General features: G+C 46.3%; 5 protein-coding genes and 1 non-coding gene across 7 annotated transcripts; 4 read left to right on the top strand and 2 right to left on the bottom strand.

Annotated features, from left to right (window-relative positions):
• Positions 1-4813: 4813 nt before the first annotated feature.
• On the bottom strand, positions 4814-7555 carry LOC112895807 (RNA polymerase II transcriptional coactivator KELP-like). The gene is made up of 3 exons (XM_025963799.1): positions 7086-7555; positions 6871-6976; positions 4814-5149 (listed from the first exon to the last, which is right to left on the bottom strand). The coding sequence occupies exons 1-3, from the start codon at positions 7446-7448 to the stop codon at positions 5058-5060; spliced, it is 561 nt and encodes a 186-aa protein (XP_025819584.1). The 5' UTR covers positions 7449-7555; the 3' UTR covers positions 4814-5057.
• Positions 7556-8547: 992 nt separating this feature from the next.
• On the top strand, positions 8548-14225 carry LOC112895801. The gene is made up of 7 exons (XM_025963790.1): positions 8548-9103; positions 9212-9344; positions 10200-10303; positions 10544-10715; positions 10831-10971; positions 11062-11407; positions 11493-14225. Exons 1-7 carry the CDS (start codon positions 9042-9044, stop codon positions 13925-13927), a joined length of 3393 nt encoding a protein of 1130 aa, XP_025819575.1. The 5' UTR covers positions 8548-9041; the 3' UTR covers positions 13928-14225.
• A 741-nt stretch (positions 14226-14966) lies between these two features.
• LOC112895808 (60S ribosomal protein L28-1-like) lies at positions 14967-16965 on the top strand. Its single transcript, XM_025963800.1, has 4 exons — positions 14967-15089; positions 15554-15710; positions 15796-15962; positions 16673-16965. Exons 2-4 carry the CDS (start codon positions 15563-15565, stop codon positions 16814-16816), a joined length of 459 nt encoding a protein of 152 aa, XP_025819585.1. The 5' UTR covers positions 14967-15089; positions 15554-15562; the 3' UTR covers positions 16817-16965.
• Positions 16395-16483, top strand: LOC112896055. The gene has a single exon (XR_003229345.1). It is a non-coding gene; the product is annotated as a small nucleolar RNA R24 (small nucleolar RNA).
• A 137-nt stretch (positions 16966-17102) lies between the features above and the next one.
• On the top strand, positions 17103-17927 carry LOC112895811. The gene has a single exon (XM_025963802.1). It carries the CDS (start codon positions 17448-17450, stop codon positions 17844-17846), a length of 399 nt encoding a protein of 132 aa, XP_025819587.1. The 5' UTR covers positions 17103-17447; the 3' UTR covers positions 17847-17927.
• Positions 17928-18093: 166 nt separating this feature from the next.
• LOC112895802 (anoctamin-like protein Os01g0706700) lies at positions 18094-22415 on the bottom strand. 2 transcript variants are annotated; one of them, XM_025963791.1, is made up of 16 exons: positions 22041-22415; positions 21788-21857; positions 21578-21693; positions 21145-21271; positions 20931-21031; positions 20720-20811; positions 20515-20619; positions 20166-20426; positions 19860-19992; positions 19666-19779; positions 19504-19574; positions 19292-19422; positions 19076-19158; positions 18887-18994; positions 18646-18804; positions 18094-18547 (listed from the first exon to the last, which is right to left on the bottom strand). In XM_025963791.1, the coding sequence occupies exons 1-16, from the start codon at positions 22239-22241 to the stop codon at positions 18437-18439; spliced, it is 1983 nt and encodes a 660-aa protein (XP_025819576.1). In that variant the 5' UTR covers positions 22242-22415; the 3' UTR covers positions 18094-18436. The 2 variants fall into 2 exon arrangements, with proteins under 2 accessions (XP_025819576.1, XP_025819577.1); XM_025963792.1 differs by having other exon boundaries at positions 21788-21961; positions 22041-22177.
• Positions 22416-22571: the final 156 nt, after the last annotated feature.

Genomic DNA, 22571 nt, shown 5'->3' with positions numbered 1-22571 from the left:
GGAACTCCTCCGGCCGGTCGACGCGCGTCCGGCTTTCACCGGACTTGATTCCCACCGGCGCCGGCGCCGGCGCAGCACAAGTGGTGGGTTCGAGGAAAGTCACGGGCGGACGGCGCGGGGCTCACGGCCGCCGCCGAGATTGAAAACGGAGCGCGCCGGATCGGTCCGGGCCACAGTACTTGGTGCGGCGGTTTCGCTGGCGAAGCTACTGAGGTGAGATCATTGGCTGGAGAGACCGTCCCGTAGAACTGTAACAGTTGGTCTTCTGCTCATGGTGGGTACGGAGTACTATTCTCGGATCTGGCCTATTTCGAGAAGAGAGCAGAACACGCGGCGTCCCCCAAGGCGCGCGCGAGAACGTGCACAGCCACTCTCTGTTCTACAAGTGGGCATCATCAATCCAATCAACAGGCGAAGCGATTCGAGGATCGGCGCAGGCGCCACGGTCGCAGCATGCCTGGCGCGGTCCTCGCACTTGCACTCGGTGGCTGTTGAGACGAGGAATCTGGAGTGCTAGCTCGTAAGGCCGTAACCGTGCGCCGCACCACGGTCCACGGGGTCCAAGGCCCTGTGCGTTGTACGCGTACTGTACCGGAGGGGAAAAAGGGAACGGCGCCCGTCACCGCCAACCGCCTCATAGCTTAGGTACGCCGGTACAGCACCCCGGCCCCGCTGATACGCCGTTGGATATGGATGGGTTGGCCGGGTTCGTCTGCGCACGTCACGTTCGCTCGCGCGGCGCGACGCTGTTTGGCGCGTACGTACGCGACGAACCGGCCAGGACGGGGGCACGTGACAAGTTAGGCGGGTGGTCACTCAGCAGCCCGCCACGCTCGGTCGCTGTATGTACGGGTACGGGCGGGGCCGAACTACTCGTGCTCGTGCACCATGCTACGCTGCAGGTTAAACGTACCGGCGCGTGCAGTGTACGTGCGCATGTGGTGGAGACGAACGCTGGCCTGGCCACCTAAGGCTAGGCGCCAGGCGACCTGCCCGGTCGCTCTTCTCCTGTCTGTCCGGAATCTCCATGCACGCCGAACTGGCGCCGTCCACGTCTCCGCGCTGCAGGGAAGACGGAAGTCCGCAGCCGGAAGTTACAGACGTAGGTTGACTGCTGATGCCCTGCTTCTGGTCAAATGCAGAGCCTGAAGGAAAGAAAAGAAAATTGCTCCGTTTTCCGTCGACGAGTCTCCTTTTTTTTTGTGAAGAAGAAGATATTGTTCTGAACTTCTGACCAGACTTTGGTCGCTCAAGCAACCACCGAATTAGAATCTTTAATCGCCATCGTTAAGCACATTCATGATAGTTTAAGAGACGGCGAAGAGATGCACGAGACAAGTGATGGGGTTCAGATCAGGAAAACCAAAAACACCCACGATTGCTTTTGGTGGCTAGTAACAACTAGATAAACAGTACCACTATTAGGTGGCACAGCAGAATGAGCTAGGTCGCTTCGCCACCTAGAGACCGATAGCCCACGTGCGCATTGCCAATTCGCTGTCTACATTATGAATAATCTGTGACCCGGTGCAACAGATCGGACGGTACAGAACATACGCATGCATCTCGACATTGCAAATGGGCTCGTGCACGGATTCATTTCCGCACATGCAATGCGTGCGGCTGCAATTTCCTAGCTCAGGAATCATTATCCATCTAGACGCATGGAGCGGTGACTGGTACAAAAAAAATCAGATGACGTCACAGTCGGCCACCGGTGGCACAAGGCGGGTCATGAATAGAGATGGCAGCGGGCACGCGCCCGCTGGGTATTGCTTACCCATACCCGTACCTGTCAGGATAAAATATACCCGCTAAGAAATCCATACCCTCAAATCCGTACCCGCACGGGTGGTGGGTACCTGCGGGCTGCCCGCGCCCGACAATCTGTTAAGTACTCAACCACTCGGATGTATCATCCAATAGACACATATATAGAACTGAGACAATAATACATGATAAACATCAACTATAAAACTGATAGAGTGTTTCACAAATCATAACATCATTGATCACATCAGACATCACAAGTTCGCAGCTAGATTAATATCCAATTACTGTCCACCATCCCTAGCATGGCATCACTAGTTCACTACATTAGACGTCAAAGTTCCAAAATAAAGTTATTAGGCTATAATAAAATGAGTATATGATCTGCATTTTTTATATTATGTCGGGTTTAAAAAACCCGTGAGTTTGCAGGTTCGGGTGCTACGATCCCATACCCGTACCTGCGTACCCGCTGGACCACGGGTATAATATTAGTCCGTACCCGTACCCTAATAGAATAAAAATCCGTCGGATTTTAGGTATCGGGTACCTATTGCCATATCCAGTTATGAACTTACAGAGAGCGTTGAAACTTTTTCCCCGTCCTCGGCCCTGTTCGACACCAGGCTCCCAGGCGTAACTGAGGACCGAAGTGCAGTGCAGGCACGCTTGCAGGCGCAAGAAGATGCAGAAATAATCAGAGACGCAGACTGCTGTGCTAGCGTGCTGCCACTTGCAACTGCCAAAATTAGGCTATGCCTAGCACAGCAACCACCGTAGTATTCTGCAAGTCCAGCGAGCACAGACAGCTCAGAGAGCCTCGGTTTGCTGCGGCCGAGGGCGGCTCCTCCTTTGCTCGCCGGATAATGCTATTTTAGTCAGGCAGGTGCTTCTACCATGAGCTGTACGAGAGGCGCGCGAATGTCACGTGTCTAACTGAGGTGGATGTGTTCTAATCACCGGTGTCCCTGTCAGGATGCGCTTTGCTGCCTGCGCGCGCGCGCGCCCTGGGGGATGCTTGTTTGTTATTCCTTGACATGACGGCCTGGCGGCGCGGCGGTTTCATTTCGCCCTCCCTGATCGGCGGCAGCGTGCAACACATGCGGCCGGCGTGTCTGCAAATAAATGGAAAGATGCCGCTGCGGGCTTCAGTCCTTGGTCTTCACTTGTGTCCTTGTCTCTCCTGCAGAACAACAGCCTGTTTAGCTGCTTCTGCGCTCGTTGGCTCCCGCGATTGACAACTTCGTGTTCCAGGGGTTAGGGAATAATTTGCATGCTTCTCAGCTCCAGCAGAAAATTGTCCAGTTCAAATCTTTTGTGGTCAGATAGTGGTGCTGGTACTTATACGTGTGGGCGGTGATTCAAGTAATTGATGATTGTTTGTTTGTTTCCGTGGCTAATCTTTTGTGGTCAAGGGGGCAGTTCAAATCAAGCGAAGAAAATGATCCCGGTGTCAGTGCGGCTGCCTAGAGGCCCTAGCTAGACTGGAAGCTTGCTTTCTGCACACTCTTATTTTCAAAGGACTAAAAATCTAGAGCTAGCTTGGCATGGCAGCTTGCAATCATATCTGCTACTTTTCCTAGCGCTCGTGTTTGGGACGAAGAGTTTCACATAAAACAATAACGCTCTCCCCTAGAAATTAGGAAGCTAATACATATTCTGGGGATGTCACGTGAACCAACAGTGAAATGCACAACGCGGCAACGCCCTAGAGGGGTGTTTAGGGAGTAGGGACCAAACCACGCTGCGCTTCTGTCCTTGGCTAGCCCAAGTCCCTGTAATTCGTACGCAACTAATTATTTTTTTCGAATAATCGTACGCAGATAATTGACGGCCGTTTGTTCGTTCCCTCTGACAAGCTCTTGCGGTCAAGGGGGCAGTTCAAATGAAAAGGGACACGGATGATTTCCAAGCAGCCTGGAGGCCCTAGACTGGATGCGTTTATACTGCATGCCCCTCGGTACGATCTGGGGTGAAGAACACACAAGCTTTCGCCTGCTTCTCGAATCTCCACTCACCAAGTTCATTCATGGAGATAGGAGGCGTGCAGAAGTGTCACGTCTATTGTCGTTCGGATCTGCAGCGACTCCCCTGGAGCCAGAGATGCCATTTTTGTTGTCAGAGAGCCGGAGACCGGGGCAACTTCTTCCAGCAGGTAGCAGGGAGCTTGTCCCTAGCACGATATTTAGTTGATCACGTGGTGGTTCGCACGTCCAGTCACGCATCTTGCTAAATGCTAATCTCCTTTTTGAAAAAGAAAAGGACATGATTGCTGAGAGCTAAATAAACTACTAGTACGATCCCCCGAGACAACGAGCTGGAGACTGCCATCGCTGAACCAGCATGACCTGAAGCTCATGTGCCGACAAGATTAGATTGCAGATAAGATAATCCGTTGATTATTAGTGCAATCCACGAGAGATCTTGCGAGCGAGACATGTGACTCAGTGTGGTGGAAACATGTAGCACATGCAACACGAACGGGAAGGTGGGTTTACCGCCTGTGCCTTTGTGTAAGGTGGCTTGTGTTGCTGTCTCTTTTGCCAGATGAGCCAGAGCACATGTCAATTCCTCTAACGACACTTTTTATTTTTGAAAATTACGGGTCTTTATAGGCTAAAATTAAGTACTAAATTTTAGCACATATTAGCACATATATTTTTGCTAATTTTTTTTAATCTTATATAAAATTTAATCGACCCCATTAACACTTCTATTTAGATGAATTAGAACTAAAGTTTAACACTTTTAGATATTAGCACGTGGATCAAACACGCCTCTACGTCCTTTTGCATGTTACTCGATTCTGGATGATTGTAATGAGTACAGCCCATGTGCTGACTGCGAACACTATCGAACTCGTTTATAATTCAAAAGCCTCTGGAACCTCGATCTATACATCACGTCCTACTCTTCATCGAGTTCCTCTACAATTCATCGGTGTCAAGTGGAGTGCCTGACCGCTACAAAAGGCAATTTTGGAATTTGCAAAATCATAAAAAAAAATTATGACGGCAAGAACTGAAGAAAAACCTTCACAAACTTGCTAGCACAAATTCCAAACTCTTTACTACTCGTCAGCAAACATTCCGAACTGTCTACAGTCTACCCTACAGATGGCACTAGGCAGTTTGACCAAGTGAAACCTTTTACATAAGTTCATTGGAGCTCTAGTAGCTCCATGAGACTATGACGCACTTTGCAGGCCACATATGGCCCTTATGGGGGCCCAGAATGGGCTTTTCTGATTTGATACAGGCAAAAGAAGAGGCATGTAAAACATGTTCTCAGTCTGAATCTTCAAGCTTTTTTATGGCATCCTCTATCGCAGGTACAGCATTGCGGAATGCTTCCCACTGCTCGACTGTCATACTTATTCCTGCATTATGTGGAACGTTAGTAAAGGAATGAAAACGGTCAGTGAAACACTATACCATGGAATGAAACAACTAAAAATGCCACAGCATAAAACTAAGAAGAAACCACAGAAAGAAGAAACGTTGGCATCACTAATACACAACTACCAAGCTCTTCATTTGTTCAGAAACATATATAGTAGCAATGTGATAAATGGGGAATTGTATTTAGTCTGAGTTTAACAAGGAAAGTTTATAATAAAAGAAAATATAAATTTTGCACACCACATAGCAGAGTTGTTACCCCTGATATGCTAACATGTTAGGATTGTGAGGATAACTCATGTGAAACAATAACCAGTATCTGATATCGCCATAAGGAAGGCAACTGATTTATAATTTCTTGCTCTTAATTACAAAATGCTGCACAGATAATATTGAAAGAAATAATCATTTAGAAAAAAAGTGTGAAAACTAAAAAAATTAACATACCATTTCCACCAATATAGACAACAAAGGAAGCAACGCAAGTTGTAACATATGAAAGAGAGAATTATCAATCAAAGGGTTTATGAACCAAATATTTTAGTATAGGTAAATACGGTGTTTGAAGCTTTATATTGTGGAAAGATCAGTAGCTGGAATGACTTCCTCAGATTCTTCATTTAATCAGCCCATATTTAGGTGAGTAGATAAACATCATTAGTTCTTAGTACACTGAATGTAATGTTGCATTAAGATGGTCACATCTAACTTATATCGAAATAACTCACGAAGCTGTTAAAACCTAAGCGAGGCAGTTTTCTTGTGTTCCATACCAATTGTGTCCAGGTAGACACCGGGGGGGGGGAAGAAGAACTATCTAACAACTTCATAACTATGCTAAAAAGTTTTTAAGATAGAGGACTGACAGCCTACGGAGAAGTCAATATCAATAAATCATAACAGCGACTATAACAAAATCTGGATGTTGCTGCAGTAGCAGGACAGGCACCCTAACCACTATTATGTGTTGACATATGGAAAACCTAGTTGTGGTATGTGCATTGTTTCTATAACATAAGGAAAGAGCTAATGGAAATATGAATAACTAATAGCCAGCGGTATTGACAAGTAGGGATGTTGGCTTTGATAAATAATGCTATTAACAAATTATTTGGGAAAATTTGCAGAAACCTTAGTGGTTAAATGGTTACATAAATTGGAAGACAACTAATCATGTTAACGCTGTATATCACAATTCAGCATTGCCTAATGTCGCCCCTTTGCTTGCAATCATTGTTTGCAATACTTTGCCACGGAACATAACTAAGGGTTTTCTAAATAATAAAAGAGCAAGATTCAAACCAGACACATTCTGAACCACTACCAAATAGTACGATCAAACGAAAAAAAGAACATATAACACTGAAAACAACCACACGTGGCTTTCACTATCCAGTTCTGAGTTCTGCGACAAATTGGTCATGTGGGATTCAGTTTCAGGAAATCGGAGGCATCCTTGTACTGTAAGAGTGTAAAGGCTAAAGGCGGGGCAAATCTAGCTGACCCTGCAGAATGCAGTAAGCTTGCCAAAACTAGGTATAGCGGGGCATTAAAATGAGAAAGACACAAAAATTGCGCTAAGCTCAGTACTCGAATTTTCCATAAGCATGAATGTATTAAGGTCTATTTGAGTGGAGCGCATGGCATATACCATTCAAGCAGTAATCAAAGGTTGCAGTTCGAGGAAGAGTAGAGTCACCTTTGCTGGTTGGCAGCTCCTTGCCGTCCTTCAAGTAGAATTCGCGGATGGACACCAGCGTCCTGCCCTTGAACTCCGACAGCGTCACCCTCCTCTTGGTCGACAGCTGCACGCGCAAACCCACATCATGCCACAAAACCCTAGCACCCGGATCGATCGAACAAAAGGCGAAGGGGAAGAGCCTGAGCGTTGGAGGCACGGGAGGAAGAACTCACGCGGCAGAGGATAAGGTCCCCCTGGTCATCGTATTCCCGCTTCCGCGCACCTCCCTCCTCCTCCTCCTCCTCCTCCTCCTCCTCTTCCTCCTCCTCCTCCTCCTCCTCCTCCTCGTCCCCCTTCGCCTCCTCGCCGGCGCCGCCCTGCTGCTGCTCTTCCTCCGCCTCCTGGGAGGAGAGGGAGGTGAGGTATCCCTCCACGACGCCGCGGACGAAGAGCTTGCGGTCGGGGACGGAGAGGTCGATGCCGAGGCGGTCGGCGGCGGCGGAGCGGACCTTGTACTCCGTAACGGAATCCATGTCGGAGCCCCGGAGGATCTCCAGCACCGTCGCCTCCACCTTCTTCTTCGTCGCCTCGTCCATGCCGACGCCGCCTCCCACTGACTTCACCCTGGTCTGGTTTGGCTCCTTCGCCGGAGAAGCCTCTGCCGCAGGCCGCAGCCCCGCAGCCCAACTCAGGTCTCTCTGCGACACCGTTGGTTTGGGGGAAGACGAGCGGGGTCGTGGGCCACAGGCGGGGCATTGGGCCGTGCGGCTGCGAATATATTGGGCTGTAAAGATTCCGGTCCGTCCATTTCTTTCTGTCGGGTGTGGTGGTAGGCTTTCTTATCGTCGTTTTGGGCCTTTAGGGCTGAATGTCATTTGATCTCATTCATTTTTCTCTCCGAAATAAAAAGAATAGCGTTCTCATTCCTTGCAGCTGTCACACGCCGGGAGGTGTGTTGCTGTCTTCATAAATTTTGTGGTTCCACCGGTATGAATGTTGAAGGGGGGGAGCATCATCATTTGTCAAGTTGGCAACCTTAGTAACTTACGGACTAAGTTTGGTGGATTCCGTTACATGTCCATGTGATGGATAGCTGCTCTGTCTGGTGGGCGATGCAAACCTGCTCTCCGTGTTGAGTGGTTGACCATGAAATTGAGCAATGCGATCACTCTCTCCTTAGCGCTTGCTGGTATTGCCGAAGCAAGATCTGCCTAATTGGGGGGCCTCGGCTTCGGACAAAAGACTAATTAAGCTCGGCGTGCTCCCTCTAGCGAACCTCAATCACGCGTGCGCGCGTCTAGAGCCTAGCAAATGCGGCTGACACTTCTGTCGTGAATGGTCAACTAATGTGAAAGTGTCAGGATCAGCTGGCACGAAGTCCCATACGCCTCCGAGACTTTCAAACGCGCGACACGTATTTCCTTCCAGCAAACGCATCAACACGGAGGAATTTTGGAAGCTCGATCTGCAAACACGGAGGAATTGGAAACTGGGATGAAGTCTGAAAAATTACCATTAGCAAGGCGCTGATCCAAAATTAAATTCCCAGCACCCCAGCCAGCTCTAGTTCAAGTTCATACAACAGGAAGGTTACATGGCCGGCCGGTGCCCCACCGCCACCGGACGATCCGCGCCGAGCCGTGTCTCGACCGAAGCGTCACGTCCCACGCGCCGAGCCGAGCGCCTCGAACCCGTCGCGCAGGGCCGGCCGGTCAAGGTCAACCACCGAGCGCGCACCCCCAACCGGCGACGCGGAAGCGAAGCGGCGAGGAAGGCGCTGTCGGGCGTTGGCCGGTTGGCCCTGCCGGGCCGGCCGCTGGCCGTGCGTGTGCGTCGCCCGCACGGAAGCAAATCAAGCCATCCCATTCGACAATTCCCCTCTTCTTCCCACGAAAAACCGATTTGCTTCCATCGGCAAAACCAAAAAGTCTCCTCCCCCTCTTCTTCTTCCTGTTCGGTTCCCCTTGGCGGCAGGCGGCCGCGTGAGGGGCGAGTCTTTCCATATTCCAATCCACCGCACCGCAGCAACAAAAGGGTGGCCTCCGATAGGTGGTGGGTTGGCAGTACTTGGTGGCGCGCGCCTGTCTCCTCCCACGGGGCCGGTTGGACTTGTTTGGATCTTCGAATCATCCAGGAGGGGAGGTCTGCGTGTGATTGTGTCGCGCGGCCGAGGCCGGCGGGAGGCGGAGATGCACAAGAGCAGGGGGAAGCTCTCCGGCGTCCTGCACAAGGGCTTCAAGCCCGACAAGTGGTCAGTCCAGATCGATTTCCGTTCGCTCCCGCCCCGGGGTGGCGGAGGATTGTGGGGATTCTAACGTCCGCTTCGCTTCTTCGGTTTAATTGGTGGCGATGTTCGCAGCAAGACGTCGCTGCGGATGGCGGTGGCGCGGATCAAGCTGCTGCGGAACCGGAAGGAGGTGCAGGTGCGCCAGATGCGCCGCGAGGTCGCGCAGCTGCTCGAGGCCAACCAGGACATGACCGCGCGCATCAGGGTACGTGCTTCGTCCATGCCTCCTCTCCCGTCGCCTGGCTCCCTCCTCGCTGCTTCATCCCATCGTTTCTCATTTCACCCCCGCCCATTGGTCCGAGTTGACTCACGCGTGATAGCACAGTTGACCTGATGGTAGTAGGGTTCGGCAATCGGGTGGCGTGGACTTGACTTTTGGAGCTCAAGCGCTGTGGCCTCAGATTGAGCTAGGTGTTTGGTTGTAGCCTGGGTGTTTATATGTGCAAATGGATGAATTGGCTGCTATTTGGGATGAATGTGTGTGGTCCGACCCCTCTAGATAAGCCATGGTTGGTGACTGTTGGACAGCTACAGGGTGAACTGCAACGAATGTAAACATTTGGGACTTTTTTTAATGACATTTAGCCTTGGTTCTTCTTCCCCACTATGTGCTTTCCTTGGACACACCGGAGCTTATCCTTGGATCCTAACTTTAGTTTCAGTGCTATTTGTGCACTGCACTCGCTATAAGTGAATGCTTACTTATGCTACTAAACTTTCTCCATTGGAACTCTGATGTTCCATGGGAGCATTGGATCCTCAACTGATCAAAGTGCATGGTTTATTGTTTGGCCGATGTAAACCAATAATTAGTGGGTTGTACTTGTTTCATCTTTACTCTTAGATGCCTCTTGCTGCAAACATATGTGCGCAAGTAGGTATGGTTTGTACAAAATTGTCTTCTCTGTTGTAGGGAAACTCTGTTAGAGCCATAGAAAACGACTAGCTTGTTCTCAGTTCGAATAAAATTTATACTTATAACAGTTTAATGTGTCTTGATAGTACTATGTCAGCATGAGGCTCATTATTCCTTACTGACTCTGTTGTGTTCCTCGTGCAGGTTGAACATGTCATAAGGGAAGAGAAGTTCATGCAAGCATATGACTTGATCGAAGTATACTGTGAACTTATAGTGGCACGTCTGTCCATTATTGACTCACAGAAGTAAGCCATTTTTTTCTTATACGCGAACCATTATTCGATGGTTCACATTTTTAGTTGGCTCAGAATTGTTTCTTTGTCATTTATGTAGTGATGATTTCCTTATTTTATTGGATTTATATATTTTTCCATATGACAGTTTTCCTCGAAATAAGATTTATCATTTCCTTAGCACCACATCATGATTTAGGACGTTTTTTCTGCACATCTAAATAGCATGTGTTTTATTTACCTGAATTTTAGGGCTTGTCCCATTGATCTGAAGGAGGCAATAGCAAGTGTTATATTTGCATCTATGAGGTGTTCAGATGTCACAGAACTAGCAGATGTCCGGAAGCAATTCACAAGCAAGTATGGAAAAGAGTTTGCCACAGCAGCCCTTGAAGTGCGCCCTGACAGTGGCGTAAATCGTCTGGTATCTTTTGCTGCCTTTATTTCAGAGTTTCAAATTTTACGAAAGATTTTCCTTGTTTCCATGGGCATGATGCCACTTTTACCCAAGACCACTTATACAACTATGTTTGTTACAGGTAATTGAAAAACTGTCAGCAGGAGCACCTGATTTACAGACCAAAATCAAAACCTTGACCTCAATTGCGGAAGAGCACAGCATCAAATGGGAGCCAAAAGCATTTGAGGAGAAATTGCAGAAGCCAAATGAAGATCATCTAGTAAATAACTGATTTAGAGTATTTTGTATTTTCATTTCTGTCCTGATTGGATATTGTGGCCCTAATCTATTTGATTATTTTGTTTGCCAGTATGGGTCTGCAACATATTCTGGAGGAAGCATTTCAACTATGGGGTCATCTACTTCTAGCATGTCAGCACCACAGCCCGCGTACTCTGGTGTTCCAGCAGCGACTGTGGATTCAGCCACTTCTCATGTGCCAGGGGGACCTTATTCGCCCGCAGATGTCGCAGCAAATAGAAATTCTAATGCTTTCTCACAAGAAAACATTCAGAGTGGTTCCAGTGCTTCAGTGCCCCCTAGCTCCCAACATGGTGCATCTGCTTACTATTCGGCACAAATTCCTGGTCCTAACAGTATCTCACATGGAAATACTGGAGATTCACCTTATCCTCAATATGGTGCAACAGTCCCAGGTACAAAGAGATTCTACCGTTGAATACCTGCCAGTTTTTGTTTCTTATTCATGTTCCCAATGACTGGTTCGAATTTTCTTTTCAGACACAGTGTCCAGGAATGAAGAGATGAATCGGCATAGGGAAAGAAAACCGTCGGTGAGTGGTGCCAATTGGAATATGGAATTCAAGGATGCAACATCTGCTGCACAGGCAGCAGCAGAGTCTGCAGAGATGGCAAGTATTGCTGCTAGAGCTGCTGCTCAACTTGCTAGTCGTGGAAACTATTCTGGAGACCAAAGTACTGGAGCTTATGAGGCAGCTGCGTACAGTCATGAAAATACACCAAGGAAGCAACCAGCTGAGCATTTAGTGAAGGATGAGAACAGGAGTTTCCATGACCAGAGTTCAGGTATAAATGATCCAAGGGCAATGCCATATGCAAGAAAAAATTCTGGAAGAGCAGAAACAAATCATGTTGAAAACCATAATATATCAACAGTTCATGCCCCAGCTCAAAGCCAGAATATATCAACAGTTCATTCCCCAGCTCAACAATTCCACTCCTACAGTCCTGAAAGTCATGTATATGAAATGCCAACTAAACCACCTCATGCTCATTCACCTGAGCCTCCCCATTTCGATGATTTATATGAGAGAGAAAGCAGCATTGGAAGATCTGAAGTTCATCCATTTGATTTACCTGGGGAAAGGTTGCAAGAAACTGAACCTGCTGGGCGCAATGTCCAGGATGTGGAGATCAGGAAGCCTAGCTTTGATCAGGAGAGCACAAATGACTACTATGGCAATTTCAGTTCTTCCCAAGATACATTTACTTATGGCAGCAGTTCTGTTTGGGACCAGCAGAACGACAAAACTCGAGACTCTTCATCTGTTGTCTTTGATGAATATGTTTCTAATGCTGAAGAAGAGAATTTGTTGGATACTTTCTCCTCAAAGCAAACTGAACAGACACCTGCTGTCCAAGATCACATGGGATTCACAGCTGCGGATTGGAGTCAACAACATAGAAGTGAATCTCCTAGCCATAAAACTTCAATGCTATTTGCCAGGACAGAAACACAACAATCTGATAATTTAGGAGTGAACAGAAGGGATGTTCCTTCACCTCGTCCTTATGATAGCTTGCCTCCTACATTTGATTCAGATGGTGGTAGTTCTGATGAGGAAATAGACACAACCACGCGTACAGAGTCTTTGAAGTCTGCTTCTTCTGGCCTGAACAAAGAAGCTAACAGAATTTCTGGAAAGGTTGTCCCTGATGTTAAAGAAAGTGTTGAAGATTATGAGCCTAGCTCCAGCAAGAAATACATGGCATCACCTGGTCTTAATCTATCATACAAGGAGAAACACAGTGGTGGAACTGGTGGTTCACCCATATCTGATTATTTAGGGACACAGGCACAGGGACATTTTAACAGTGTGCAAACCAGAGATTCTGATCTTTCAGATGAAGAAACTGAGCCAGATAAATTTAAAAGTGCATTCTCACCAGAAGCAAATGAGAATCTGTCCTTGCCTTTTCCCATTCAGACTTCAGCAACTTCTGATGATAAGGAAGGTGATCTTGGCCTCAACTTTGGAAGGTTAACTCCTGGACTACGAAACAAACCCAGGCAACCTCCACCATACACCAAAAATTCCAGGGAGAACATACTGCCAAGTCAGTCCTTGCCTAAGGCTTCTGCAAGCACTGAAGAGTCAGTTGATTCGGAAGCGAATACTACTCCAGTTGTACAGAACAGAAGTAGCCCCAAAAGCTCACTCTCAACCAGGACCTCTTCAGGTGGAAATTACAATAGTGAACTTTATGACAGGAATCAAATTGTTGGAACACGCGGGGAAGCAAGATCAACCATGGCAAGAAATTTCTTTGATTCAGATGACACTGAGAAGCTATCCAAACAATATACTAATCCAAGTTCTCCCACAACTAAGATTTCCGAAGGTGTGAATTCCAATCAAGAGCTTTATCGTGAAAAGCCAGGTACTGGAGCACGCTGGGAAATGAGATCAAGAATGGCTAGACATTATTTTGATTCAGAAGACAGTGAAGAAGAACTAGAGCAACAGCAGACTACTCAGCCAAAGTGGTCTGGAGTGCAGATACAATCACGCAGAACACGTGATGTAACATCAGACGCAAAGATCGGTCATGTCCCAACTGGAGCACGATATGCTGAAGAAACTGAAATCTTGACAAAGGAGACAAAAGCCCCTCAATTGAACAACTCAACTGAACAAAGGAGGGTTGCATCTGTATACCCGAGGGTTGCAGTACAGCGCTCTTCACCTGAAGATGAGCATGTTGAATCACCAATGGCGGCTAGAGGGAAGTCGCAAGAAGCTGAGATCAGTAGATGCTCTGTTCCAGGAAATGTGGGAAATACAGAATCCTCAGCAGGAACTCTGAAAGAAAGCACCCCCAAAACACCACCTGCACATGTTCACCCCAAGCTTCCTACAGACTACGATTCATTTGCTGCACATTTTATGTCGCTGCGAACAAACCGCCACTAGGTTTACAGTTTCACACCACATATATACAGCACGGAGTTTCACCAAGTCATATATATGAATACAATATACACATGATACGTTTTATAGAGATTGAGTTGAGATCTGTACAGTATAGCAACACGCATTGTTTTATGGATTTTATCGTGCGATGCTAGTTTTGAGCCTACAATTCTTTTGTTCTCTTGGCCTCATATATTTCGATAGATTTATAATGTAAAGACTTTATTTTCTGTTAGTGTTTTTTAATAAGCACATCATGCTGCCGGAGATATAAAACTTTCGAGGTTCTTTCATTTCATTTCATTGTAACTGGATCTTAATCATATTCATACGCTCATGCTATGCATGAATTTTGGAAGAGATCGTTCCATTCGTTCAGCTCTGCAGTCTGGTGTGTTGTCAATTCATGTAAAGCAAATTGTGCCATATTTGGTGAACTGGATGTAAAGCTATTAGAAGAGGCTGAGCATCCAAAAGTCAACTAATGCAACTGGTGAATGGTGACGGTAATCTTTTTGGCAACACTGGATGCATAGGTCAGAGATGGCTCAGATGAGAGACACACAGTGCTGGAGAAGTGTTTCGGTTGATAGTACAAACTTCTCGTTCTTATCATTCCCTTGTAGGCCTGCCTCCCTTAGAATGAACAATTTGAGGGCCTGCTTTGGTTGGATACTAAAATAAGGGTATGGCAATTTTTTTTCTAAAATTTTTGGCAATTTTAGAGTAACACTTGGTTAAGTGGTTTATTTTTTTGATTCCAACCAAATGAGTGCTAAATTATAGGCTTTGCTTAACTTTTAGCTGGATAGATTTTGGTACCAACCAATCAAGCTCTGAAAGAAATTTCCGCGGTTTCGTCCTACTTCCAGTGTACACTACAGCCTCTGAACGAAGTTAATGCTCTGAGATTAAAAAAAAATGGCAACATATAGATTCATAGTAGCGGAGAAAATAAAAAAGGTAACCGGATCAAGATGGAGGCCCATGAGAACAAAGCAACTCGGCCCATCCGGTCCACAAAAGCAGCTACCCGGACCTAGGGTTTATGAGCACCGCATCACTATAAAACAGTCTCTCTAAAACTCGCCGCGCCGCAGCCACCACCAGCACCCCGAGTCCCGGAGAGAAGCAGATCGGCGGCGCGTCACTCCAACTTCCGGTGAGAGAAATCTTCGCTTCCCGCTTCGACCGTCTTACATGAATTGATCTGTCTTAACCTTGGCTGCCGTTTTTAATCTGCATAAGTCGATCTATACGAACTCCGCGAGTGCCCGATTTGCTCCCCAACCCTATTTGATATGCGCTGCAGTGCTAGAAATTGTTTAGTGGGCTCGTTCATCATAGTTAGAAACCTCTAGTGCATACTGTTTTCAGGTCACTAACTGTTTATCGTCGACCTGCTGTATTTGTTGAACTCCACTAAACTCAATCCAGTTTAAGTCAAACATGTGGAGCAGCAGCCATCTTGTAATTAATTTGTTCTTTGTTGCCATCTTTAGTCTGATAACTCTCAGCTGTGGTAAAATTGCTTGTGACTTTGCTATTTCAATTTTAATATTTAGTTGCTCCTGTTTTGCTGATTGGTTGCATGTTGTCTGTTGTGTGGTTGGATTCGTGCTTTAGGTAAGTTAAATGGCGACGGTTCCTGATTCTCTGATCTGGGAGATCGTGAGGAAGAATAACTCCTTCCTGGTCAAGCAGTTTGGCAATGGCAATGCCAAGGTTCAGTTCAGCAAGGAGCCCAACAACCTCTACAATGTCCACTCCTACAAGCACTCTGGTTAGTGTTTGTTTCCCAGCGTGTTCGGTTGAAATGTGGATGCCATTGGTGGCACTGTTTAATTGTGGGATTGGTTTCATTTCAGGCCTTGCCAACAAGAAGACTGTGACTGTGCAACCGGCCATTGGCAAGGAGATGGCGGTGGTCCTCTCGACAACCAAGACAAAGAAGCAGAACAAGCCTGCCAGCCTCTACCACAAGTCTGTCATGCGCAAGGAATTCCGCAAGATGGCCAAGGCTGTCAAGAACCAGGTATAGAACAATTAAATGTTTCATTATTTATATTATTTTTTCTCCTTTGATGATGTGTTCTGTTGAAAGATGATTTTTAAAATAATTGTGGGTAAGCAATTACAAAATTGTCATTAGCCCTATCATGTGAGAAGATCCATTCATATGTCTGGGTCATCAATCAAATTCACTTGTTCCATATTTTCTAATAAAGTTTGTCATACTTGTTATGGTCCTCTCGACCTATTGTTTCAAGTTAAACTACAAATGCTTGTTTTACTATGAATTTTTAGTTCTTGGTTCACATTTTTAGCTGTTGCTAACAATATGGTTCTAATACCAATCTTCACAAAAGTATTAAGTACTTGTCAACATATAAAACTGTATGGCAGATTAGTAGCATGTGAGAATCATTTCTGAGAATCCTGCTTGCCCTTGTGGTTATCATAAACAGTTGCTGTGATGAGCCTTAACATGTAAGAAGATTCATAAAAAAGGTTGGATCTTCATTGAGATATACTTGTTACGTTTGGCTGAGCTACTTCCATACTATTCAATGAGAAGACATTTGTTTGAAGCATACGCGTAGACCCTCAAACAGAATTCCTCTAAAACATGGTGCTGCTTGCCTTTTGAATGAGAGAAAAGATGTCTGACCAGATCTGTGAGTTCTTGTTAGACCAAGTTGGCATCTTCAATTGCCGTAATGGCTTTGCTTCCTGTTTGTACAGGTTGGTGACAACTACTACAGGCCTGATCTTACCAAGCCAGCTCTTGCAAGGCTGAGCGCAGTGTACCGCAGCCTCCAGGTTGCCAAGTCTGGTGTCAAGAAGAAGAACAGGCAGGCGAACCAAATTCACGAGGAATTGTTTTGATGGGTGGTGTTTTATGTTTCATGGTTTCTAGATTTGGAGTATGATGGATGATGTGCGTACCTAAGACCGACACAAATTTTCATTGTAGGTTCCACCTTTGTACCCATGACATGATTAAGCATATGAATATCCTTTTAGTAATTGTGGCCTTTGGTGCTTGTGGTGCCTGAAGTTCTACCTTGTGACATACAATTGGGGTCTAAAAGGACTGCCAATGAACAAGTTCTGCCAGTACCCTGAATCAGGTGACTTGGATAATTCAAAGTCTGCTACCTGAATTTGACGCTTGATTATCTCGTGGATATTCCTCTGGGTTCTTGTCATGTGATACATTTTCAAGCCTAGGAGTTACTCGACGACTTCCCTTTTTCCAGCTGCAACTTTTGCGTGTTACTAGAATGCTTCCACAGCTTAGCTAATGCATTTTTCAAAATTTAGAGATCCTCCGTTGCCGTCTGCTGTCTCAGCAGGAGCCTGTATTGAAATATATAAATAAACTAACAAATTCAGACTAGGGATCTGTTTAGCCCGTGAGCTAGCCTTGCGTGCACAGGAATTCGCGAAATCTGGTGCCCACTGCTGAAAAATCGATGGCTTGGAAGCGAGACCTTGGAGCATCTTGGAAGGAACCATGGAGCGAAACTCACTCTTACCAGACGTGCGGGACACGGACACCTCTGCGCCGGACCGGTATAAAACCGAACCCCCCGCACAGGATTCACCGGGAAAACCGGTGCTCCGGCACATGTCAGTCGGCGAGAAGACGGCCGAGGCGCCGGCCAACGACGGCGGCGGTAGCCAGCCGAAGGCGGCGCCGGCCCGCGGGAGCGCCCGGTTCGAGCGCCTCCTGTCCGGGCTGGGCGCCGGTCCGCTCGTGGACGTGGAGCCCGACAAGGTCAAGGACGAGATCCGGCGATGGGCCAAGAAGGTGGCGGCGCTGGTGCGCCAGCTCAGCTTCGGTGCCTGGCCGGAGAAGGGCGACGGCTCGTCGGAGCAGCAGGGCGCGAGCGATGATACGTCCGCAGGCTGAGCAGCTAAAGCTGGAGATTAACTTTCGCACGCTGTAACCATAAAACTTCGCTGACATGCTTACAGACGTCGCCGGGCAACAGCAGCCAGGACGCTGCAGGGGATATGCAGAATCCATTGATCACCATTATTCTTTCATTCATTCATTCAGCGGGCGACGCAGGGTGATGTATATGTACTGATTTTACCTCCGTTCTGTCAAACACAATAAAATTTCGCGGCAAGTGTGAATAACAATAAACAGTAGCTGACATATTACTCCAGTAAATTGATGATTGTCGCCGACGAGGGCTTTCCACACACCTTCAATTCGTTTGCGCTCACTTTGTCAACTACCAAGTTTCAGTTCGACTCAACAGCAGTAAAATTGAACCACACCCCAAAGGAAAACACTCACATTCTTACTCCTTAAGGTCATTCTGCTCTACGCATTTACCAGTAGGTCAGGTAACGATAAGCCGATATCTACACTTAACAATTAGCAGAATCAAGATGTTATATCCCTACAATTTGTACAACTTTGGCTATACAAATCCCGCTCTACCTAAGCTACAAAACTAGCATTGCCTTCTAAACTGCACCTGATGTTTCTCAGTCCAGTTTTGCGTCCAACTTTGAAATGCTCTTCAAAAGTTGTTTGGAGCAGACATTTTGTGCCTGAGCTACGTATCGTACTCGATTTGCTTTCACCCACGCAGGCTCCTAATGGACAATAGGAAACCGATAAACACACATCAGTGCTTCAGTTATAAAGAAATAAGTAGAACTGTACAGAGGAAGCAGATAAATATAGAAATCACCTCAGGCACGAAGTGTGAGAAACCAAACTTGATTAAGAGGAGAGCATGCTCCATTATTAGGATTGCTGCAAGTCCTGGCTCAATCCTCCAGTTTCCCTCGGCATCGTAGAGGCAAACAAGAAGCAAGCAGTTTGTGCATATTGCCATTACCACCAAGAACTGAAAACAAATTCAAGACTGAACATCACGGACATGCATGTATACCCACTAGAAGTCAAAATAAAAAGTTCAGAAAGCAAACCTGGAATATATTCAACCAAGCTCCAATCGTAGCTGCAGCACGGGGGACAGGCCTTCTCAACATGACTAATAACTTCAATGCATCTGCTCTGATTTCAGTAGCATTGTTCTGTAGAGAAAATAGTTCCAACAACATTAACAGATTTACATCAAAACAAAACACGGTGATTTTGTGACAGAAACCACATACCAGAGCTGCAAAACAGAAAATCAGCGGAAATGCACATGCAAACATCATGATCATTCCAAACTGTAGAGTTAGCTCCAGAAAATCTGTGATGGATATAATACTGTAAGCACAACTTACATCATTTTTTTCCATTTCTTTCAGGCTGCAAATGCTATGACTGAAACTCAGCGGAAGTGCTAGACATGAACTACATCCAAAGCAAAGTCAGACACTTACCATCAAATAAACCATCTTCAAGTTCTGCTCCAATGCTTGCAGTATAAGAGGGTTTTAAATATTCTTTCTCCACTCTTGTTGATAACCGGACTGACTTTCCTGAGGGTGATTCTTTCTCCTGCTTTTTCTTGCTACAATATGGGAGAGAGTTCTTGTCTTACTATATTGATCTGGAAATAAGGATAAAACAAAAGGGTTCGTGCAAAACTTACTGGACAGCTATGTACTTTTTATAGCTGTACTTGAGGTAAGGAATCGAATTCTCAATCAGATTTTCTAATACCTGAAGGGAAGAAAAAAAGCAAACATACCATCAATATGAAACTATGGTACAATCATATTCAACATTTAAAACAATTATGCTGCGGACATGCCTGGGACACAATGAGACGCTGGATGAGAACTTTCCGTAGGGCCAGTATATCACGATACAAAGAAGCATGGTAAAATAACCCAATATATGACTGCATAAAGTAAAGGCCAAAGACCTGTATCTCAAGAAAAGGAAAAAAAAAGTGAGAAGCCAGACTTAAAGAACTAATCATCTTTCAAATTTCATCGTATTTACCTTATAAACTAAGCTAGCAGAACTAGATTCTTCTCCTTGGTTGTTTTCATACTTTATCAAATTGACAGATACCTTGCCTCCAATTCTGGTGTAATACTGAATTGCAACAAGATATATAGCAGTCAACAAATACCTGTATAGTATAACACTGATCAGAATAATACAATGCACATTTGAATGACAACCAGATATGTCAAAATACTGAGAGAAACAGATATAAAGTACTAGGGAAGAAAGCTAGCTAGCAAGTCAGTTGCACAGTTTTGGGTTAACCCTACCAAAAGATGGATTATGGGAAATACTGACCTCATCACCTCAGTTTCTGTAATCTCGTATAGATGAGCATATGCCAACTCAAATGGCAGCTGAAGACAAATGATAGCCAACACAATGATAGCATTGTTCCTTATTCTAAGGAGGACACCAAACCATTCGTTCCTTTGCAAATTCCTTTTCTCAGCAGATACATCACCAAACTTCTTTTCCTCGGTAGTAAGAGAATCACCCAAGGAGCCAAGTTCATTGCCCATATTTTTGTATTCAGATAATGAACAATTTATACCCCATCTGTTGTGGCCATCTTAAAGAGGTCAGGAAACAGTTGTGAGCAAATTAGCTTGATATATACAGATCAAATTTGAATCACGTGTCTAACCTTGCAAGAAGTGCTGAATTCTTCCGTTTCCAAAATTGCAAAAAGAAGACTGCCCAAGAAATAACAAAGATAAAGAAAGCAGGAAGAACCAACCACTGCAATGACCTGAATTCAAAGTGCAGAGGAGAGATGCAGAAGTAAGAACAGATAGGAAATAATATTAATTTTATATTTTCCAAAGAGGAATAGCGAGTAAAATGTATACCCAAAATCTATAAGTTGAGTTGCCAGTCCGAAAACAGCTGGGAAGAAAAGCCATCGTGTATACATTCCTAGGAACGCAAAGTATGTAGCAATCTGCAGTTCAAGACAGAGTTTTTACAAATTAATAGGTAGAAAAATTATTATTTTCCTTCAGAAGGAATGGTAAATAAATGAAAGATGTTAGGGGCAAGATGTGCTGGACACAGTTCTACCTTCGTTCCGAAGTAGGAGTAAATCTCATCAATAGGTTGCCATGTGAAGTCAAGCCAATTGAGCGCCCAATTTCTCAGGAGTTGCTTCCTTTTAATTTCATCTGCAACAAAGTTTTAGCTGGCTCAGATTGCTGTTTACTTGTTTTTACCAGTGGCATATAGGGAATTGTCCCTTCACAAAATATGAGAACAAGTAGAATTTAGATTAGTGTACCATGCAAAGGGAACACTAGCTTTACAACTCCTTCAGACTCCAGCCTTGTCAATAGTGACTCATTTTTCTTCCAATGGAACTCCTTGCCATCAAATTTAAGAGTTATTTCAGAGTTTGTCTTGTTCACCTGCATTAATCAATTCCAACTTGCTGTCACATAACTATATCCAAATGGCAAAAGAGCCGAACACTTAGTTAATTAGTTATATACTTCACTTCTCATTCATAATATCAAGCAAAAGAATGAAAGTGCACTGATGCACTAAATAGGATCAATGATGAAACAAAGTGCCTGAGAAAGAGCACAGCTCAATGCAGACCACATAAACAAACTGTATCAGTAGAACAATAGGCAATAAGTCAGTTGGGATATCTACAATTTGTTGCAACCTGGAACAGCAGCAGCTACATATGAGGACAAGTGTACTCTTACTATGCCATGTATCAAGTAACTGAAGCAGCAATATCGCTCTCTCCAGCTGAACAGGGACCCATCTGGCTGCCTGACAAATGCTGCGACCTGGTCCCATTCAAACTGAAGCTCCATTCCTGAAACCCAAATTAACAGCAACATGAACACACCACCCACCCGCCCCAACTGCATTTCGATGTTAAAATGCTTCCAGGTGGAGCCCCAGGTTACCGATGTAGGTTAGCTTCTTCATCTGCATCTCCGCAGCCGCTCTCCCCAGGGTCCCCATCGGCGCCGCCAGCTAAATTCAAACAGCAGGCCCACAAGCGTCAGAATCGAAACAGCAAGCAGCACGCCCCGCGCAATTCCCAGAGCGAGGCGGGCAGATCATAGGGGATCGCGCTCCTGCGAATCGACTCCTCGTCTCAAACTCAGGGCGCACCATCACAACCCGAATTCAAAAAGGGAAAAAGCAGCCACCGACCTTGATGAACTCGGCGGGGACGCCGCGGACGCGCTCGACGAGCAGCCCGGCGCCCTCGAGCTCCCGCACCAGCCGCGCCACGCAGTCCTCGGCGGGCCCCGCCGCGGCGGCGCGGGAGAGCTTGGGCACCACGATGCCCACCTCGTACCCCGTGGCCTCCTCCACGGCCGCCCCTTCCCCTTCCCCTAGCCCCGCCCCCATCCCCGACGCCCACCCCGGATCAGATTCGGCCGCGGGCGAGGCGTGCGACGGCGGCGGATGCGAGGAGGCGGATCCGCATGGGCGGCGGAAAGGGGAATGCGTGGAGGGAGCCGGAGAGTAAACAAAAGCGAAGCGGGCCTTTGGGAATGGCGGAGGCGGAGGAGAGAGAGAGAGAGAGAGGGAGGGAGAGGCGAGGGCGGGGAGCCGGGGAGGGGAGGGCGGGGGGTAACGGATTAGGAGGCCCGGTGTCCGCGTCCATTCAATTCGATTTCTCAAGATTAAATTAAAATTTTAATCCGGCGAGGTGGTGATTAGTTGGCGTCGTAAACG

Source organism: Panicum hallii, chromosome 5 (genome assembly GCF_002211085.1).
Source record: "Panicum hallii strain FIL2 chromosome 5, PHallii_v3.1, whole genome shotgun sequence".
NCBI lineage: Eukaryota > Viridiplantae > Streptophyta > Magnoliopsida > Poales > Poaceae > Panicum > Panicum hallii.
Note: the sequence above shows the minus strand (reverse complement) of the source record. Positions and strands in the feature narration are given on the sequence as shown.

Coding starts and splice junctions, on each gene's coding strand:
- LOC112895802 (XM_025963791.1), bottom strand. CDS start 22,241: ATGGGGGCGGGGCTAGGGGAAGGGGAAGGGGCGGCCGTGGAGGAGGCC. Junction 21,272..21,577: donor GTTACTTGATACATGGCATA/GTAAGAGTACAC, acceptor TGATTAATGCAG/GTGAACAAGACAAACTCTGA. Junction 19,423..19,503: donor AAAAAGTACATAGCTGTCCA/GTAAGTTTTGCA, acceptor CCCATATTGTAG/CAAGAAAAAGCAGGAGAAAG.
- LOC112895811 (XM_025963802.1), top strand. CDS start 17,448: ATGGAGCGAAACTCACTCTTACCAGACGTGCGGGACACGGACACCTCT.
- LOC112895807 (XM_025963799.1), bottom strand. CDS start 7,448: ATGGACGAGGCGACGAAGAAGAAGGTGGAGGCGACGGTGCTGGAGATC. Junction 6,977..7,085: donor GGGACCTTATCCTCTGCCGC/GTGAGTTCTTCC, acceptor TTGCGCGTGCAG/CTGTCGACCAAGAGGAGGGT. Junction 5,150..6,870: donor GGAGCTGCCAACCAGCAAAG/GTGACTCTACTC, acceptor CACATAATGCAG/GAATAAGTATGACAGTCGAG.
- LOC112895801 (XM_025963790.1), top strand. CDS start 9,042: ATGCACAAGAGCAGGGGGAAGCTCTCCGGCGTCCTGCACAAGGGCTTC. Junction 9,104..9,211: donor GGCTTCAAGCCCGACAAGTG/GTCAGTCCAGAT, acceptor CGATGTTCGCAG/CAAGACGTCGCTGCGGATGG. Junction 9,345..10,199: donor ACATGACCGCGCGCATCAGG/GTACGTGCTTCG, acceptor TTCCTCGTGCAG/GTTGAACATGTCATAAGGGA.
- LOC112895808 (XM_025963800.1), top strand. CDS start 15,563: ATGGCGACGGTTCCTGATTCTCTGATCTGGGAGATCGTGAGGAAGAAT. Junction 15,711..15,795: donor CCACTCCTACAAGCACTCTG/GTTAGTGTTTGT, acceptor GTTTCATTTCAG/GCCTTGCCAACAAGAAGACT. Junction 15,963..16,672: donor CCAAGGCTGTCAAGAACCAG/GTATAGAACAAT, acceptor CTGTTTGTACAG/GTTGGTGACAACTACTACAG.